At 34.1% G+C, this 21,274-nt stretch overlaps 3 protein-coding genes across 16 annotated transcripts; all 3 read left to right on the top strand.

The window, feature by feature from the left end:
• The first annotated feature begins 6,303 nt into the window (after positions 1-6,303).
• On the top strand, positions 6,304-7,083 carry LOC133034443 (uncharacterized). Its single transcript, XM_061109531.1, has one exon. The coding sequence runs from the start codon at positions 6,304-6,306 to the stop codon at positions 7,081-7,083; it is 780 nt and encodes a 259-aa protein (XP_060965514.1).
• A 7,936-nt stretch (positions 7,084-15,019) lies between these two features.
• Positions 15,020-17,057, top strand: LOC133035076 (uncharacterized). The gene is made up of 2 exons (XM_061110757.1): positions 15,020-16,827; positions 16,910-17,057. Exon 1 carries the CDS (start codon positions 15,275-15,277, stop codon positions 15,914-15,916), a length of 642 nt encoding a protein of 213 aa, XP_060966740.1. The 5' UTR covers positions 15,020-15,274; the 3' UTR covers positions 15,917-16,827; positions 16,910-17,057.
• Positions 16,682-21,049, top strand: LOC115720363 (uncharacterized). Of its 14 annotated transcripts, XR_009686353.1 has the most exons (8): positions 16,767-17,001; positions 17,255-17,331; positions 17,838-17,947; positions 18,235-18,315; positions 18,758-18,842; positions 19,826-20,092; positions 20,423-20,558; positions 20,653-21,049. XR_009686353.1 is itself a non-coding variant. In XM_061110762.1 (7 exons), the coding sequence occupies exons 4-7, from the start codon at positions 18,837-18,839 to the stop codon at positions 20,870-20,872; spliced, it is 552 nt and encodes a 183-aa protein (XP_060966745.1). In that variant the 5' UTR covers positions 16,742-17,001; positions 17,255-17,331; positions 17,838-17,947; positions 18,758-18,836; the 3' UTR covers positions 20,873-21,049. The 14 variants fall into 14 exon arrangements, 7 of the variants coding, with proteins under 7 accessions (XP_060966747.1, XP_060966746.1, XP_060966745.1 ...); XR_009686352.1 differs by having other exon boundaries at positions 16,731-17,001; positions 18,758-19,731; positions 19,854-20,092; positions 20,423-21,049; XR_009686354.1 differs by having other exon boundaries at positions 16,733-17,001; positions 18,758-19,731; positions 20,423-21,049.
• The last annotated feature ends 225 nt before the right edge of the window (positions 21,050-21,274 follow it).

A 21,274-nucleotide genomic window follows, 5' to 3' on the forward strand; every position in this document is an offset into this window, starting at 1 on the left:
CTCCGTTTCTCCCAGGGAAATGACGCTCGGCGTTTGTTGGCCTACAGTCTGGTAGGCTCATCGTATCAGCACAGTAGCTTGCCGACTACGATCTTCGATCTCTGCATGGTGAGCCCTTAATGCCTCCATCTCTTTGTCCCTCCATTCGGCGAACATACGCCTCTGTTTGTTGAACGCAAGGTTTACTGCAGCACGTAGTTCCTCCTAATCATGATGCAGAGTATTGCTGTGACCCTGCATGAGTCCGAGCGCAGCACGGAGATTTTTCAATTCGGTTGTGTCTTCGATGTTCGTTTGGGCACTGATGCCTGGTGGAATAGTCGTGTTATGAACGCCCTGGCTGTGTGCGGAACTGTTATTCCCAGTCTGTTGCACACCAGGCGCAGTTTCAATAATAGGAGTTGTCCCACCATTCACCACGCTTCCCGTCTGTCCAGGATTGACAGCGAGTGGAACCCTTGAACTCCCTGGGTTCTGTAATGTCGGATCCAGCGTCTGTGAGTTTGCTGGGTCAGACAGGCCTCTACGAGTTTGCACCATCGTGTCGAATGTTGAAAAGAGTGATTTGCGATTCTTCTCTCAATGAAAGCACCAAAATGTTGACTTCGCTTCCAGCCAACGACAACGAGTCTTTTTGATAAGCGATAAACGATGCGTCGTAGTGAAAATATATATGAAAGCAATAATAAGACACAGGAATTTTATAGAGGTTCAACCCCGAGCAGTTCAATAATAGCCTAGTCCTCGTTATTTGTATTGACTTAAGAACAAGGAAGAAGTTTCCTTTTCTTATAGCTCTTACAATAGTATCTCTGAATATATAATTCTTAGATAATAATATAGCCTTAGCTTAACTGCGTATCGGCTTACAATTTTTCCATCCTTTGCCCAGTGACATTCCTCACTATTTATAGGGCTGGAAACTTGAGGAGGAAGAGTTTCCTCTCTCGTTACAATGCGCATAAATAGGTATATCGTGTGATTAATGCTGAATGCAAGGATCGTGGGATTGAGGTTGAATACACTGATAGTGGGATCGTGTGTATGCCACATCCACGTAAGTTGATCCCTAAGTTGTAGGGATTGAGCTGATGACTCATGATGCGTCAAGCTGAATTCGCTAAGTGTTGATCATTCTGCACGGCTCGTTGAATATTCTATTCTGGATGTGCCAGCGAGGCATCCTGCTCGGCATATCGTTCCGAGCAGATGCTCCAAGTGGAGTCCACGTGTCACCATTCTCATGATGCCACGTCAGAGTGCCAAATTTGGGATAACAAATAAGTTGGTCCAAAATTAATTAAAAAATATTAATTTTCAACTCAAATTTAATTTACTATAAATATATATATATCTAATTAATTTTGAAATCCAATGTAAAAAATTACATTTTCAAATTTATTGAAATAAAATAAAATAAATATTGAACACTTATTCTGATTTATGTTGATCTAAAATTAATAAACTAATTTTCAACATAAATATAATTTTTTTATTTAATCAAATAAAAAATATCTAATATTTATGTGTCTTGAATAAAATCAACTTAAATATTAATTTTCATTAAATATATCTAGAAAAATAGCAAAAAGTTTATATAGAAAATAACTATCTAGACATTTCATAAACTAATTACTAATTTTCTAATTAAAATATATTAGTCTATATATTATAATAAAATAATTTATGAAAATTACTTAATTTAGGTTGATCTAAAATTAATTAAAGAATTAATTTTTAAATTTAATCTAATTTTCAAAATTTCAAAAATATATGAATTTAATAATCAAATGCATTTCAAAATTTAAAAAAAAAATTATTATTAAAATAAAATAAAATATACTTTGAAAATTCATCTAATTTTAGCTGATCTGAATTAGAAAATTTCCAGCTTAAATATTATTTCCTGTTTAATTAAATTTGTTTAAATAGAAACAAAAATTAAGTATCTTGAATAAAATCAATTTAATTATTAATTGTATTTTAATATCTAAGAAAAACATACTAATTTAAGTTGATCTAAAACTAATTAATAATCAATCTTCAACTTAAATGTATTTTTCTACTTAATTAAATATTAGAAAATATAAATTAGTTGCTAGAAATTACCTATCTAGAATTTATTTCATTAAACTAAGTGTGTTTTTCTAGATTAATTTAAAAATAATCTAATAAAAAATTATTTGTTATATTTTTTTAAAATTAATTATGTTGCTAATCAATTGTAATTAAGTTAAACTAATATAATTATTTAAATAAGGTAAATGGGCCTTCACAGTTTGGGTGGTTCATGTGAGGGAGGGTTGGGTTTAGTACGTCATACCCACTACTGTGGGAGGAAATTACATTGTATACTCATTTTACTTTATTTATTTTAATTTTTACCTTTATTTTCATATTCTTTAAAAAATATCCACTTTTATAGATGATGTTCCTATTATACTCCTTAGGTTAATATAAATTATGTGCTAGAAATAAGTGGAGGGTGCAGATATATTGGGTAAATTATTTATAAAAGTGGGTATATTTTAATAAAATTTAATATGAGGGTATTTTTGATTAATAGATACAAAGAAGTGGTATTCCTCAACTTCTCTCCTACTAAGACTCTTTAACTCTCACACAAGGCCCAAAAGAAAGGAATTTAACCTTTAATTGAATAATTGTTATTCATTGAATAAGCCCAGTACTAATTGGGCCTAAATAAAACTACCAAGGTGATATTTTATTTTTGGCAACCTAGTCCATTTGAATATCCAAGATAAATGGACTTCCAACATGCATCTAAGCCCAACTGCAAATATATAGGCTCACACATACAAATAATTTTAATGGACCCTATCATGTTACTAGATTTATAACAGATGAAAGAAATTACATGTTACAAGTTATTTATTTAATCTATTAATAATTAGACTACGATTAAAATTAGATTATTGGATCTATCAACAAGTTAATTATAGCAATTTAAATCAAATAAATAAATAAACAAATAATGTAACAAGATCTGGAAAGTTGGTTAAGATATTTTTATTTTAAAAAATATGTTAATTTGAATTCAAATTAGATTGTTAGAAAATATTTGAAAAATATTAAAATTTAACAAATTCTTAAAATATTTCATTTCAAATTCAAATATCCAACTAATTTTCAAAAATCTAGTTTATTTAAATAATTTAAATCTATTAAATAACTAATAAGATAATATAACATAATATTTTAATTTAAAATTTAAATATTTCAAATATTATATTTCAAATCTTATAATTTCACCAAAAAATAAACAAATTTTGAAAAATATGATATTTATTGTTAGGATATTATCGTTTTTTTCAAAAATAAATAAAATATATAACCTTAATTTTGAAAATTTTAGGGTTAAAAAATCCTAAAATATCAATTCAAACAAAAATAACCAACTATTCAAAAAATTTAATGTTATTTTAACAAGAATATAAATTTTAATTAAAATAAATATCTTTATAAGATAAAATATCAAATAATTAATATTTATCTAATCTTATAATTTAAATTTTTTAAAATATATTTAAAAATAATAAATTTTTGAAAAATTGATATCTATGGTTAGCAATTTAACATCATCTAAATTACCTTTAAGCTTTATTAATATTTTAATATGAAAATAAGATCATTTCATATTTAATTAATTAAATATGTGAATATTTAATCTTATAATTAAAATTAATAAATTCGATAAAAAAAATAATCAAATTTTAAAATAACCAAAATAGACAATTTGGCTGCCTAAACATTATGGAGGTTTGGGATTCAAAGAGGGGGCTAAATGGAATGAAGCTATCATAGCTAAATACCTTTGGGCCATTTCATCAAAGAGTGACTTGCTATGGGTGAAATGGATCAATGATATTTATCTCAAAAATAATTTCATTTGGTCCTATGATCTCAAGACGGATATGAGTTGGTACTGGAAGAAAATTTGTCATGTTCGGGATAAATTTTCTAGATCAGATATTGTTAATGCAGGTGCTAATGGGAAGTTCAAAACTAATCTGCTTTATAAGAGCAAATTGCCGTAGGTAGTTTGGGATTATAGCAGGAGTGTTTGGGGCTCTTTCATCATGCCAAAACACAGATTTATTCTATGGCAAGCTTTAAATACTCAGCTTCTCACTCGAGACAAGTTCCAACAGTTTCACATCGTGTTGGACAATGTTGATTGTCCGGTTTGTGGATATACAACCGAGACAAACCAACATCTTGTGCAGCTACTCTCAAATGGTTCTAGAGTAGATCGGGGGCTGGTTGGGGAAAAAGACTTGGCCGGTTGATTATCATGGCTGGAAAAATTGGTTGATTCTTGACAGAAGGAACAAGCTACACAGGATCCATATGGTAATCTTAGCTGCTGTGATATACAATGTGTGGATTAACCGAAACAATTGTATTTTTAGAGGCTATTCTTGGCTGACGGCTAAGATAGTGCAGGAGATTAAACAAGCTTCCTTGTATAGATTGAATATAGGAAAAAAGAGGAAAATAGATAGACTTGAGAGAATGTACATAGAGCAATTATGTTGTAAATAAGGTTTCGGTTGGTCTAAGCTTGTTTTTGTTGCTTAGAGTTGGTTGTAATTGCTTGTGATTAATGAAGTTTGTTCCTTCTTGATAAAAAAAAATAGACAGTTTGTTGAGAAATCAGTTTTTCAAGTTTAAAGCCTACTAATATCTGAAACTAATTTAAATTAATAATGTAATTAAGAAAAAATTAATTTTAATATGATAATTAGATTTTTATTTGAAATATAAGATTCTACGTAAAATTCTACTAAAATTTGAATTTATTCATTGACAAACGATTTTTAAAAGTTGAAAAATTATAAAAATTGGCAAAAAATGAGAGAAGGCATTGCATACTCCACCGCACGCGAAGATGGGAGTTTGGCTAAGGAAACAGGCTGCGTGCAGCCTCCATGTAATGACCGCATATTAGATTATGTATTTGTAAATGCAATTAGCATTAATTATTGACATTTTATAATTATATATGATTTTACATTTGTTGTGGGCCACATTTTTAGAAATGGGCATTATAGTCATAATTTTTCAATTCTATAGATTTTATTAAACTCTAAGAGTATTATTTATGCTAAATATAAATTATGCAATTTTTATATTTTTTGCTCAGCGATGACGGAAAATGCGATGGATGGCCGTTAGAGTCACTGGGTAAGTTTAGAACCAATTTCTTAGCACGACAAACATTTGAGATATCTAGAACGCCAAGTTTAAGTAAGAAGGGCATTTTGGGAATTTTGATTTATTTGACAACATCAAATCCAATTTTACTCAATCACTCTTGTCTATTCCTTAATTTCCTTTTGTTTTCAATATTTTGTTAAAAAAATATTAAGTACTAATGACTAGGCATACATAGGCAATCATAATAATTTGGATCCAAATGAGTTGTCTTAAGAGAATTTTGAAAAGCGTTGCCAAAAAAAAAAAAGAGAATTTAAAAAGGAAATAATAAAAAAAATGGAGATTGCATAAGCCACGGCAATGAGGCACATAAGACACTCGTCAGCCATGAGGTTCCAGCTGGTGTTTGTATTGTATTTTCTAATGTTTTTAGTTTTGTTTTGGGTTTACACATCCACTCAAACACAACACAGCATAATAAATCAATACATTAAATCACAGAACAAGAAGAAGAAAGAACATTGACATTCGTGGTTGTTTCGTTTCGCAACATTATTCTATTCCTCTATTTATTTTTTCTTCTAAACTTCATCTCTCTCCTATTGTGCCTTTTTAAATATAGTATCTTTAAAGAAAGTATCTAATTCTTCCAAACATATCAATTTCACTGTTCATTATATCTAACATATAATAAATGCCTTAGTGATAAAGAAAATTGTTTATTATGTTTCTGGTCTCTCTTTCTAATCCTTGCTGATATTTATTATAATAGTTATATAATTAATGACCTAGATTTCGCTACTGATAAAAGTTAACACTTTCACTGTCTGAACTTTAACCAATACTAAATCTTACCCCTTTTTATATAAAATAAAAAATAATAATAATTTTAAAAATTATAATTTTCTATTAATTCTAAAAAAAAAATTATTAAAAAAAATATGATGAAAATATTAAATTCATAAAAAAATATTAGGCTAAATTAAAATATACCAAAAACTATGGTTTTACAATATTTGAGTAACAAAAGCACAAAGTTGATGGAAAGTCTTGTCGTATGACATGTTGCCTTATGTTTTTTGAGTATTTCTAAGTTATTCTCTGTTTGGTGTTTTGTTCGTGATGGCTTCGAGTAGTCGCAATGATTTTGATCTCAATGAACAATATGGACAAATAAGTTTGGAGGATGAGGAGGAGGGGATTCTAATTGGTGAGGAAGATGAAGGGGATGAGGCTTTGTTTGATGACAGATGGTGTTTAGTGGGGAAGTTTCTTACGAGATGGACCTTTGATTTTGATGCTATGAGACATATGATGGCCTCTGTTTGGCAATCGAGAAAGGGTGTGTATATCAAGGAACTCGACACCAATCGTTATCTTTTTCAGTTCTACCATGAATTAGATATACAATCGGTTATAGATGGAAGCCCTTGGACGTTCAACAAGTGCCCTCTTGTGTTTCATCGTCTGAAAAAAGGGGAGGAACCAAAATCTGTTGTTTTGAATAAGATTGATTTTTGGGTTCAGATTCATGGCTTAAAAACTGGGTTTATGTTGGAAAATATTGTGAGAAGTGCTGGTGAATATGTGGGAAGGTTTGTTAAGTCGGATTCTAAAAATTTCAATGGTTTATGGAGGGATTATCTACGTGTTAGAGCTACGATTGACATAGACAAACCATTGAAAAGAAGAATGAAATTGTGTAAAGAGAATGGTGATTGGATATGGGCAAATTTTCAATATGAACATCTTCCAACATTTTGTTTTGCTTGTGGCATAATCGGGAACTCCGAAAGATTTTGTCCAAGAAGGTTTGATCAACCTCTGGAACAAATTGCTAAGCCTTATGGGATTGGGATGAGAGCTCAATTGAAGAAGCAAAATTACTTGATCGGTGCTTAGTGGCTTCGAACGGGGAAGAAGGACGGTGGAGCCGATGGTGGTGGCAGCTTTTCCAGGCGGATGAAAGACGTTGGAAGAGATTCAATTTCGCCTAGAATCATGGACATTGATCGATTTGACTCTAGAGTTAATCATGATCCCATGAGTTTAGGCAAGAATAAAGGCATTATTGTGGAAAGGGAAGGTGTAGTTAATGGCAAAGATGTTATGGGGGCTCAAACAACTATGGCTGGAGGTGATGAGGATTCCGTTAATGAGGAAGATTTGCTAGTGGCTCTGGATAGTAAGAAGAGGCGTATGGGGGCAGAGGAAGCTATACATGGGGAGAGTTTGGTGGGGCCAAATATAGGTTCTGATGTTGAGGAAGTAAGTGGTTCAAAAAATGTTTTAAAGGTGGGCCATGGTACTTCGGCCCACCAGTTATCATGAGTGTTATTTCTTGGAATCGCCATGGGCTTGGGAATGCATGGGCTCAACAATTCATTAAGGATCTTATGATCCAAAAGAAGCCCAGTTATTTGTTTTTGTGTGAAACTTTATCTAGAAAGCATGTTGTGGAAAGGTTACGTGTTGCGATTGGTTTTGAGGGGGCTATTTCAGTTGATGTGCAAGGGAGGAGCGGAGAAAAAGCTTTATTGTGGAGAGTTGAAGAAGAAGTGAAGGTGCTGGAATTTGGAAATAAGTTTATTGATGTGGTGGTATGTAGGAATGAGAGAGGTGATTGGAGATTGACAGGAATGTATGGTGAACCCAATAGAAGTTTAAGGAAAAAAATATGGGACCTCATGAGTGAGCTAAATAATAAACTGAACTTACCTTGGTGCATCATTGGTGACCTTAATAATGTCACTTCTCAAGGCGACAAGAGAGGAGGCAACCCTTACCCGAATTGGCTTGTGAACAGTTTTAATGAAGCTTTGGCCGAATGTAGTCTACATGATTTGGAGTTGTGCGGTTACCCTTACACTTGGGAAAGAAGTCGTGGTTAAGTGGAATGGGTGGAGGTTCGTATTGACCGTGCCTTGGTTAATCAAGCTTGGTTAGATTTCTTTCCCTTTGCTAAACTTTACAATCTTGAAGTTTCTACATCCGACCATTGTCCTATTCATTTGGTTACTGTCAACAGTATGGTGATTGCTAATAACCGGGGTTTTTCGTTTTGAAAATTCTTGGTTGAAAGAGCCTTTGTGTATTAAGATTATTCAAGATTGATGGAGTGTTGATCCCATGAAGTCAATTATTGAAAAAATAATTGGTTGTGGGGAGGTGCTGATGGAGTGGGGAAAGGATTATTCAGAAAATTTTGCTAAAAGAATAAAAGTTTGTAAGTTGGAGGTGAAGAGATGGAAGAAAGGTAGGGATGCAATCTGTGTTGAAAATTATAAAATTGCTTCGGGTAAACTAGCTGATGCGCTACTGCAGATAGAGATGTTTTGGAAGTAGAGAAGTAAACAACTCTGGCTGTGTGAGGGGGACAACAACTCGAAGTACTTTCATGTTGTTGCTACAGCAAGAAGAAGAAATAATTCTATCCAAAAATTGTGTGATGACGCTGGGAATTGGGTCGACTGGCAGGATGGTCTTCCCACGGTGGTTACTGAATATTTTTCTCAGCTCTTTACAGCTTCAGCAGTCGACATTTCTGGTGTTATGCAGTGCATTCCAGCTGCAATTTCTAATGATCATAATATGAAGTTGCTTGAACCGGTTATGGAGGATGAGATTAGGCGTGCTCTCTTTCAAATGCATCTGGATAAATCTCCGGGTCCCAATGGAATGACTCTTGGATTTTATCAAAAAAGATGGAACATTGTTGGTGGGGATATCGTTAAGTTGGTCCAGAATTTTTTTGTCTCGGGTTCCTTTCCAAGAGACTTAAATAAGACTAACATTGTGCTTATTCCGAAGAAGAAACAACCCCAAGTGATGAATGATCTTCGACCAATATCCTTGCGTAAAGTGGTATATAAGATTATTTCTAAGGTTTTAACGAACAGAATCAAACAAGTATTGCCCATTGTCATATCGGATAACCAAAGTGCTTTTATTCTGGGTCGCTTGATTTCAGATAATATCATGACTGCTTTTGAAATTATGCATTATCTGAAAAGGAAAAGAAGTGGTAAGGAGGGTTATATGGCTCTTAAACTCGACATGAGTAAGGCCTATGATCGGGTTGAATGGCCGTTTATTGAAAACACGATGCTTCATATGGGGTTTAATGCTCATTGGGTGCAACTCATCATGTTTTGTGTTACCACAATCACATATAATGTTACCCATGGGGGGTTTACTATGGGCCCTATTAATCCGAGTAGAGGTTTGCGACAAGGTGATCCGCTCTCTCCGTTTCTCTTTTTAATTTGTGCAGAGGGCCTTTCTTCGTTGCTGAATTATTATGAGAGGCATCATCTTTTGACTGGGTGTCGTGTGGCGAGAGAAGCTCCTATGCTCTCTCATATGCTCTTTGCGGATGATAGTTATGTGTATTGTAAAGCTAATGAAAGGGAAGCTCAAAATGTTATGCGCTTGTTGCATACCTATGCACTTGCATCTAGCCAACAAGTCAACTTTGCCAAGTCTTCTATTTTCTTTAGTAAGAACACTACGACAGATGTGCGTAGCAGGATGTGTGGTTTAATGGGGTTGAGAGAGGCATCGAATAATGGACTTTATTTGGGCCTTCCTTGTATTATGGGTAGAAACAAGAACACCATGTTGGGGTTCTTGAAGGAGAAGATGAGGAAGAGAATTTTTAGTTGGGAAACTAAGTTTCTTTCAAAAGCGGGTAAGGAAGTGTTAATTAAGTCGGTTGCTCAAGCATTGTCTAGCTATGCTATGAGTGTTTTTCTTTTGACCCAAGAGATTTGTTCGAGTCTTGAAGGAATGATGGTGAAGTTTTGGTGGAAGTCTCAATCTAAGAACACAAGCCAAGGTGTAAGTTGGGTTAGTTGGAAACATCTTTGCCAACATAAGAATGTCGGGGGGTTAGGATTCCGTGATCTTCGGGATTATAACCTCTCTTTTTTGGGAAAATAAGGATGGAGATTGCTCAGTATGGAAAATTCACTTGTTGGTAAGATTTATAAAGCACGTTACTACCCGAATGGCTCTTTTATTTCTACTGAATTGGGACAAAATCTCAGCTTTATTTGGAGGAGTATTTGGGCAGCTCAGGTGCTTGTTAAAGCGTGTGCAAGACTTTCAATTGCAGATGGTTCTCGAGTTAATGTTCTTAAGGATTTGTGGCTACCCCATGACTCTAATCCTTATTTCAGAACTGAGAATCAAGAACTTCAAAATAAGTATGTTGATAGTCTCATGACTGTAGGGGAAAGATCTTGGGATATTGAGCTCATTTCAGACATGTTTTTGGAGAGAGATGTTGGTTTAATTTTGAACATTCAGCTAAGTTTTTCTGTGGAAAGAGATACATGGTTTTGGAACATGGAATCGTCGGGCTTTTACTCGGTTAAAAGTGCTTATAAGCATCTTCAATCGAGTAGAGGAAATTGGCTTTATTTGGAAGATAACAACTGCTGGAAAAAGTTGTGGCGATTGGTAGTCCCTCCTAAGGTTCGTCATTTCTTGTGGCGAGCGTGTTCTGGTAGTCTTCCAACGAAGGTTCTGCTTCAAACAAAGCATATCAATGTGGATCTTCTTTGCACGTTCTGTAACAGAGAATATGAGTCGATTTACCATGTGTTGTTGGGCTGCAATTTTTCCAACTCCTACTAGTTTTTTGCTGCAGCAACCGTGCCTCCTGCTGGTGCATCAGAAGATTTTGCCGCCTGGTTTTTTGGCTTGCTAGAAGGGAATCAAGTTATGTTACAGTGGATGCTGCTATGATCAGTTGGAGTATTTGAAAAACTCGCAATGAGTTGCTTTGGCAGAAGAAAAATCGAGCTACTTCGGATGTTGTGAATTCGGCTAGATCAGTCCTTGCAAATTGGAAGATTGCGAATTTTGAGTCGCCTCATGCTTATTTTGCTACGGGTGATGTTACTAATAGCAATCTTTGGGTTAAACAAGATCTTTTTACTATCAAGGTGAATGTCGATGGAGTCATCTTTGAAGCGCAGCAGAAGTTTGGTTTTGGTTGGGTGGCACGAGATAGCAATGGCACTCTTATTGAAGCTGTTTCAGGGAGTAGGTGGGGTTGTGTTCTTCCTAAAATTACTGAGGTAATTGGTATCAAGGAAGCGTTGAGTTGGATTAAGAGTAAAGGCTGTGATAAGGTGGTTGTTGAATGAGATGCATTAGTTGTTGTCCAAGCAATAACAAGTTCAATTCATATGCCATCTCAGTTCGGTTTGTTGGTGGAAGACTGTCGTTTAATTTTATCTACTTTAAATAATGTCCAAATTTCTTTTCTTAATCGTTCTGCTAATAAGGTTGCCCATTGTGTTGCTAGGGGGTCTTGTTTTTTGTCAGATCGTACGTTCTATGAGCATAATGCTCCTTCCTCTTTACGAGATATTGTAATTGTAGATGCAAGTTGATTATCTATGATAAATTCCTTTTCCAAGAAAAAAAAACAAAAATTAAGCTAAATTAAAAACATAAATTATTCTTAAAAAAATATTTTCAAATTTTACTTTATTTATAAACACATAATTGAAAATTTAATAAATAATTTAAACAAACTAAAATTTGTGAAGAGAAAGATCAAGCTTATTTGTGTTTATAAATTCATATCCTAAAAATTAATAAAAAAAATTAGAAACTAAAAAAATATATAAAATTATAAGAAAATAGGAATTAAACTAATTTTTTTTTTATGTTTATTTAAACAAATTAAGATTTTTGGAGAAAAATATAGACTCAAATTTGTTTCCGTAAAATTTAGTTTTAACAAAAAATCAAATTTTTATTATACTTTTTTATATCTAAATAGATGTTTTAATAAAAAATAATTAATTTTTTAAATCGCTTAATTTATTTTTTGATTTCTTTTTTAATTTTCTTAATCATTCAAAATGATTTTTTTAAGATCTAAATTTATTTTTTAAGATTTACTGAAAAAAAAAAAATGTTGAATCTTTCTAATTTTTATTAAGAGGGAGTACAATTTGATAGTTGTCAAAGTTTAGGGGACAAAATTTCTAATTTACAAAGACATGTCAGCATATAAACAAAATAATAGGAAGAAACCTAACAGATTGAGTAAATTTTAGTAAATGTAAAAGTTCATGGGGAGTTCTTAAGAAGTATATTTTAGGAGACAAGATCAGTAGTGTCGAAAGTTCAGGGGCTAGAATTGCTAATTATTCGTTATTATATTAATGCTTAAATTAACCTCATTGTATTGCATTATATAGCATTTTATTGTATGCATTGTATGTATTGTAGTCTACTGTATAATATTGTGTTGTATATTGTATTATAGTATTATTTAATACAATATAATTTTTTATATTGACTTGTATTGTTATCCACGTATTAACGTAGATTTTCATTAACGATTAGGAGCCTAATTTCGTGATAGGTTTAGAACAAAAAAATTATAGAAAATAAAAGAAACAAAAATAACACCCATTTTTTTACGTGGTTTTGTAGTTAACTCTGCATAGTCCACGAGTCAATCTTATTCAGACTTTTGTGATACAGAACTAGGGTTCTTTTTTTTACTCAAAGGATTTTCCCCAAGGTTGACACGTGTCATCCTCTTAAGTACCTGCCGAATTTTGAGTATAACAATTGCCCCTTAAAAAGTCATTTTGAGTGAAAAGTACTTTTTAAATGATTACCGATGGTATTTTTGTCATAATCCATTTTGAAAAAACGCATGCCCTTTGATTTTGGTAGTTTTGCAGTTTCGAGGCACATCATGAGCATTAAATAACCATCTTTTCCACTTCTTTCTTATTTCTACCCATTGGACCAATTATCTCTTAATCCAACGGAGATCAACCCTATGGTATAAAAGGAAAAAAAGAAACCACATTTTCACCATCTTTACCATTTCAAAATTTTTCTTGAGATTCTCTACAAAAAACTCCAGCCAGGTTTTTCGAAGCTTTGCATGCCATCTTTGTCTTTGACGTCATACTTCTTGCAAGTTTCATCGGATTTGTTTTTCAACCTCAAGCATTCAAAGAGATTACCAAGTCGTTCGCTGCATTGTCGATTGGAGAATCGTTCATCGTGTCGAAACCCGACTTTAAATAGTAAGCGATTCATCCCTCTTTGTTTTCTTATCTTCTATGTTATTTTACAATTTTGGGTTTGATCATTACTTTATGATTTGCACCTTTGTCATCTTATTTGGTTTTAGCAATTTTAGGTTGAATTTTTCTGGGTAATTTTTAGGGTTTGGGCAGAGCGTAGACTTTTGGGTTTCTCAAATTTATAAGCTTCTGGTTTGGTAAATTTCATCCAAGAATTGGGATTGCTTTCTTTTTGTAACAATGTCCCAATCTGGTTCAGAAGTTTATCCTCCATAAGTTTTAGAAACAGAGTGCCCCAGTGAACTTGCCATCCCGTTTAAACCCAGAATTTCAAAACCCCAATCCAAATTAGAAATAAATTATGCAAAAATTAGGGACCACCTAGTAAAAACCCACCAAGATGATATTGCTAGTCGCCACAAGCGCTTCTTGCAATAAATAACAGAAGACAAACATCGTTTCTTGCGAGATGCTGCTTGGCCTGAACCTCCTAGTTTATCATCTATTCCTTTGGCTAGGCCTTTATTTTTTTTACCCAGAGTCACAATTGCTTTTTCACTAGGTGACCTAGATTTTGAAATCATGACTTCCAAGCCTCAAAAATTAAAGACTCCCCAAGACCCCAACATTACTTTCGAGGCTGAACTTATCGAGTCGAGGGTTCGAGCCATCGGGGATTACGTAGGTAGCATCCTAAGGACTCATGACATTGATCAAAAGTGAAAATGGCAGGTCAGATCCGTAGCTCCTGGCAAGTTTAGTTGTTACCCACCAGAACGACTTACTCGCGAAGCACCCGAGGGAACTAGTTGCAAGGCGAGTACGAGTGGCTCTACTAGAATAGGCGCTTGGAGCCTCGAACACATTAGGGCTGGAGTGATTCTCCCCCTACGAGATTACTTTAAGAACTTCCTTAACCATCTTGGAATTGCCCCATTCCAGTTGGTTCTTATTTCCTATAGAATCCTTGCAAGTTTAAAAGTTCTGTACAAAATCTTAGGATGGGAGTGCCCCACTCCCCTGAAAATAGTGTATCTCTACTCAGTCAAGGTAGTCCCTGCGAAGAAGAATGCTGCAGGAGGTTTTTATTACCTTGGGACTCACACAAGCGATCCTAAGATCATTGTTGGGTTGCAAAACAAAATCCATTTCAAAGAGGACTTCTTTTGGACAATTGGCCTCTCCCCAATCAATACAACCTCCTTTCGCATAATATGTAAATGACTATTTGTCTTAAACTTGGTTTTAGATTATTCCATGTTTTTAATGTTAGCCTCGCTGACTTGTATTTTCATTACTTTGATAGCAGTCTCGAAAAGACCAAATCCTAGCCCTGAGATGGTCGAGCGATGCAGGCTCCTGCTGGGTCTTCCATACGGTCTCCGATCAGCCGAGTTCCTCTTGAACGAGGTCAACCTGAGGTCTGTGGGCCTCCTCGCTGAGAACGAGTATACTGGTGATTATAAATATCCCAAGTATGCGTCGTGGCAGCAGGTTCCAGTCAAGTTGATGAGGAAACTTAGGATTATGTGGCTCGGGCGCACTACCTCCAGAACGCAGTCCCTCGGGAAGCCGAAGAAGGAGTATCCAAAGGTAATCAATGTGGATGGTCACCCACAGTGCTTAGGGCTGAGCATACCACATTAGGGTTTTTTCGAGATAGCCAGTATAATTTCTACACCTGGAACCTTTCCTCATGGATCGCATTGCACATAGGTATGATAGTCGGTACCTAGAATTTCACGTTCAAATTAGTTGTACTAACTCCTACTATGGGATAGTCGAGCAGTATGGGACCATGCTGGGTAGGTCAGGTCATATAGATTAGAGCTGGGATTTAGAACCAATTAATTCCTATGATATATTCAGGATCACAGGATGTCCAGATTTTAGTGAATATTATAGTCCTCCTTCTTCATCTTCTTATGATTATTGTAAATCCCTTAGATGGGAAATAATTTCCCAATTTCCCCTTTTACTTGTTTTTAACAAATGTTAACACATTGTTCTGTCTTGCAGAAATGGATCTCGAGGACCTTCTTCATTCTTCAAGCAAGAAGGAAAAGAAAAGGTTGACGGCTTTGGAAACTTCTTCGGATATCAACGTGGAGCCCCTCAAAAGGCCCAGGAAGACAACTGCCAACAAGAAGCAAGCCTCACAGACCATTGACCTTGAGGCCCCTGAGAACCAGGTTCAGACTCACCCTCCGGCCCTCACACATACTGAAGAGCCCATTCCCAAAGCAAATCAGGTCGCAGCCTCTTCGAGCCAAGCGCCTGAGACTCTACCCATTGAGGTTGGGAATGCTGGCTCAGAGCATTGTGTGCAGTACGATGTGGCTTGTTGGCGTCACCTCCGGTCCTTCCTTCCCAACGACTGGGACTTGATAAATAATGGAAGCCTGAACGAGATGCTCGAGAGGAGCGTTGCCTTTGGCCTCTCGGTAAATTTCTTTATCCTTCTCACTTTACTTCTCTCTTTAACAACCCTAAGAAATACTTTTGCATTTTTGTTTATTTGTTTTAAGCAAACTTTCATCTCCTTTGTGGGGTCTGGACATGATGAGGCAACTGGAGAACGAGATCCAGAAGCTGATTGGTCAACGCAAGGTCGTGTCCAGGTAATGGAACGAGGCTCAGACGGAGATCTCTCGCTTAAATAAAGAAGTCGAGGAGGTGAAGAGGGCCAACAAAGCTGAACTTGAAGCTGCTTAGAAGGAGGCGAAGGACAAGTCCGAGCTATGCCAGAAACTCCATGAGGAACTCAATGCAGCCAATGCAACACTCGAGGGGAAAGAAGCCGACACCAAGGAGCAATGTAATGCCATTGCCAAATGCTCCATCTATCAAGCTTGGATGGCGAATCCAGAAATGGATTTGAATTTCCTGGGAAAGGGCATGGAGGAAGTCCTCGCTTACTGCGAGCAAGCTAAAAAGGTAGAAGAGGAAGCCGAGGCAGCGGGAGAATAAGAGGAAGAAGAACTATCCAAGTTCCTACTATGTAGACTTAGTCTTTAATCATCTACTCTTTTTTTTTTTTTTTTACTTTTAGGAAAATTGCCATACGATCGAGACAATGGTTTTCCCTTTGTGGCTTTTTGTAAAGACAAATTTGCAAAGTTGGATGGCCAACTTCGCTTTTTATTTTATCTTTTATTTAATGCCTCGTACTTTTGCATTTGAACTTACTACATTTGTTTACTTGTGTTTTTTTTATTCACAACTTAAACAATTATATTTTGGATCAAATTTAAATATTTTAAGCCTTTCCATTGCTCGTATTTTCATTTGATATTGTTTGAGTAGTTATTAATCTACTATATGCGCGAGCAGTCATTGTCTGCTATGCTTTTAATTTACGAGCAGTTTAGTGCTCTAGCTTCGCATAAATAGTTATAATTTGTTTCAAGTAAACTTAACCATACTTTTTATAATTCATTTCGTGAATTACTTTGTATATTTTTGATTGTTTATATGAATAGTTAGACTTTCTATTCATGTTTTAGGTTTAAGTATTTTCTCAATACATCTCGGTGTCTCGTTTAATACTTTCACGATAAAGAGCAGTTAGTCAGTTAATGATTCCTCATATTCTATTAGTCTGTTTTTCCGCATTTCCGATCGTTCTTTCATCCTCACAACTCTTTTCGCTCCAGGCTTCCCTTCTTGTCAGGGCTTGAGAAGCGTCGTTCAGTTGTCGTTTTACTGCAGTGGTCAGCTCGATATCGAAGATCGATGGAGGAGCACTGTGAGAACTCCGAATCCATGGCTGATTTTTCTTTTCTTTTCTTTTTTTTTTTTTTTTTGCTGAAAAAAGAATTTGGTAATGGTACTCTTAGTTAGGGCTTAACATTTATGTGATGGAATGTTGAATCATATTGAGCTTAAGCATTTTTTCAATTTGATTGGAAGAATTGTTTAATCTTCTTTGATGTTGGATACTAAGGAAAGGTCGTACAAAACCACTTTTACTTTGATTGGTGCAATCTTTGCACTTGCAGGTCTTGAAGAATTTATCACTGACAAAAGCAAATGCCAAGAACATTTTGATGTTTACAAGGAATGCAAGAAAAAAGAGGTTGGTTCTTTAAGCCATTGCAGTTTTTCATTTTGGTAGTGCTGTTCTAGAATTGTTTCAGGTGTTCTAAACTGTGTAACGATATATGTTTCCGAATTTCAACAGAGGAAAGCTCGACTTGAACGGAACAAGACTCGGTCTTTGTTCTCATGAACTTTCTTTTCCTACTTACATTCCATTAGTCTGAACTGGAGAAAAGATCACTAATTAATTTTTGAATAAACATTACTGAAATAGCTTCTTGCAGATAAGCCTATTGAGGCTGAAGCTTGATGTGATTAGGTTGTTTTTCTATTACTACTACTACTACGACTTGCTGTCTACTTTATTTCTACTGATTCTGCTTTTAACTTTTGGACATGGTTGAATTAGAAAAACAATGTGCTGATATTGGTTTTGGCTATAATTAGATGTGTAAGGAAGTAGAACTGTGTATAATTAGTTTGTCAAAATGACAATATTAGAAAGTGAATTTAGCAAAATAAAATTATTCTTGTAATTGGCAGCAATATGTTCCTTTTTGTGGGCATTTCATAAAGCTTGGATGAATTGTTAAAAGGGATTATCTTCAAAAAAAAGAGAGTTCATCATAATCCTGGTCCAACTGATGTTTCAGGTATTTGCTTTATGATAAATTAAAGGTTATATTTATTGACCAAACAATGATTTTAATATCCCCAATAAATGTTAATTATGGAAATGAATGCTCTTGTTTAGCTTTCTTTTGGTGTTTGTATGTTCTCTAGTATATAGCTCTTATTTATATTAGCATGATATGATTGATGTATTCCCTCTGGATGTTAAAGGGTTTTTCATATTGTTTGTGGTTGTACATTTTTGCTGTTATGGCAAAAAATGTATGTGCAGTTAGTGAATTGAAATTTAACTTGGTTACATTTGTAGGATCAGTTGCCTGCCTGTATGATCTCTTATGTTCAGAAACAGAATGTTGAAAGTACCACAATGATTAATCGGCATTTTCTGGTACTTTGATCCTCATAGCAATTTTTATAAGACAATTTCTAGTTTTTGGTTTTCAAACTTATTGTTTCCTCTTTTCAGTTAGAATAACAAAGATCATTCGTTAGTTGAGGTAGAATTCAGAGGGTTTATGCTATTTCCATGAATATGTAACAAAATTCTAAACATTTGATAAGGTTCATGGGGTGGTATTTGAGTCTGTTCAAGTCTTTGCAGAGTTCGAGTCGCAATATAATAAAAGTTCTTTAAAGACTATACCAAATGAATTAAGATTCTGAAGTAAATGGAATAACAGGAAGGATCAATCACCTGATAAAACCTAACATTTGCTCTCATTTGCGTGTTTTATCATAATGATGATGTCTCCTTATACTCTTCGGAATGTATCATTTAAGAATGTTAAAGCAATCTCTGGATCACTTCTGATTTCTATCATCCTTTACAGGTACACAACAAAGGATGGAAAATTTCTTGCAACAAGACGGAAATCAACTTTGTGCAGATTGCGATACCCCAAATCCAAAATGGGTGTAAGTTTCATATAATTGATCTTTTGTGTCTCTTTTAGGCTAAATAGATTACTACTTGACGACGGGTTTTTATTGTGCTCCTGTTTTCAGTTTACTTGTTGCTTTGAGCATGTACTGAATTATGATGACTTATAAGAAACTGTCAAGTATCTTGACATTTTTTTTACTAAAAAACAACATATATTAAATAAATTAATTACATGAAGCCTGATTAATCAAGTGACTGTTTTCTAACTATTTGTTTGAAAATTGAGATGTTATGTTACATATAATCATCATTGCCATTTAAAAAAATTTTGTATTTTGTTGAAAGGGATACTGTTGATTATAAAAATGTAATGGAAACTTGAACTAAGATTATGCTTACTATAATCTTGAGAGTTATAAAGAGGCCTCAAGAGTGACCAACTGTATTAGTCTTTGATTAGTTTAGAATCAACATGTGAAGTTTTTGAGTGATAATTATTAGTTACATATAATCATTTGTATCACCTTGGTTACATTTTGGATTTGTTAAATACCAATTTCTTGGGGTATTTTTCCGTTAAAAATAAAATGGTCTAAGTTTTTAACCCGGATTTTCAGGGTTGAGTAGATCATTTCATTTTGTTAATACTTTTTTTATTTGAAAGCAATGGTGGTTGGGCCATATTTATGATAGTCAGATGAGACATCACACCCAAACATAGAAAAGAAAAGGGACGTGTATGAGTGATTTTCCATCACCAATGTCATATCATGTGGCCTAATTTTTATTCCTTCCCCTCATTTATATATCCCTTTCTTCCTTATCATAATTATTAATTATTATTATTATCATTCATTCTCTTAATGCCTGAACTACATCTCATCTTTCGCTTCTTTTTTTTATCTCACCTCCTCCTAACAGGTAACTATATCTATTCTTTTCTTTCTAATAATTTTCTTATATTTGAACAAATAAAACTTGATAATATATATATGCTATATATTGATGTCCGTAGGGGGAAAATGTAATTCTTGAATACTCAGGAAAAAATACGAGCTGCAACAATTTTTTGATCACTGCTGATCGCATGTCCTGTCCCTTTATTCCTTCTGATAAGAAATCATCAGCCTCATCAAATAACTCACCGAGCACCGGTTCTCTTGTGCAAGAAAAGAAACATTACGACAAACAGGCCGCTAGACATCGTATCGGACATGCATTTCGTAACAGCTGGGGGAGAAGAGACGAATTTAAGGCCACTAAGAAATATAACTCGTCATCGGTAATGACTTATTTAGTACTTCATAGATTTGGTTATTTTAGCTCTTTGCATCGATGCATTTTTAGTCCTTTGGTTTGGATTAGCTAAGAAAAACAACTTTTCTACCAATCTTTTCTTTATGAATAGTTAGGTGTATTTTGGCATCGAAACATAATAGAGATACGCCTACTATGGATGCAAAATGCTTTCAAATTATAAGGAAAAAAAATAAGAGAGAGTCTTCAATCAATCATATTCTTGGTCTTAGAGTGCATAATACCTTTTACTGTTTTTCATAGTAAGAAGAATTAAACATCTCACGAATTTCGTTCATTTCTTATTGAACTGCAGGCTGATGAAAACCAAAATGTATTCAAGTCTTGGTATCTCCCACTAGACAAAACACTTTCATGTCTTTCAAAGTTATATCGTTGTTTAGAACCAGCAGTTTGCTCAGAATCCATCTTTGCATTTTGTGATAAATTCTGTATGTTACTTGCATTTTTAAGTTTGTTGTTTAACCATTCTTTACTTGTGTAGAAAGCAAGCAAGCTCATAACCATTCTATTTGACTGGTCTAGATCTTCATCCCTGGCGAGGACCTTACTACCGAGAGTTTTGGAGAGTCAAATAGATAATAAGAGGGTTTGTGATTCACTTGCAACTAAATTATATTCTCTTTTTTACCTTAAATTTCTCTTGAACTCTGTTTTTTGCTATTCTCTTCTTTTAGTTATTAGTTTAGCAAGCTCCGTAATATTCTCTGCTATGTACCTCAAACGTCACAGATATCACAAATGATGTCGATGTCACAAATGTAAAAACCATCACAGATCCTAAGAATACAACCTATATTTCGCAATAGACTCGTGGGAATTAGAATGGTGGTGATGATAATGAGTTCACATCTTAGATGTTTAGTTTATTACTTCTGTTAGTATGAACATTTATGAATCTCTTTTAGTATAAACTCTTTTAAATATATAAGCAATGTTTAGTATTAAATCTGAAAACAATGTAAGAACTTTTTTAGTATTAAATATAAAAATAATTAGATTTTAAAGAAATTATTTAATAGAAAAAAGTGTGATATTAAAAAAATATTTAATTTAATTTAAATAAATGTAATTATTCTAAAAAATGAATTCAGGAATGACAATTTCGTTTCCAATAACAAAACAGTTGTTCCTAATAATGTGTAAA

Source organism: Cannabis sativa, chromosome 2, assembly GCF_029168945.1.
Source record: "Cannabis sativa cultivar Pink pepper isolate KNU-18-1 chromosome 2, ASM2916894v1, whole genome shotgun sequence".
Classification (NCBI taxonomy): Eukaryota; Viridiplantae; Streptophyta; class Magnoliopsida; order Rosales; family Cannabaceae; genus Cannabis; species Cannabis sativa.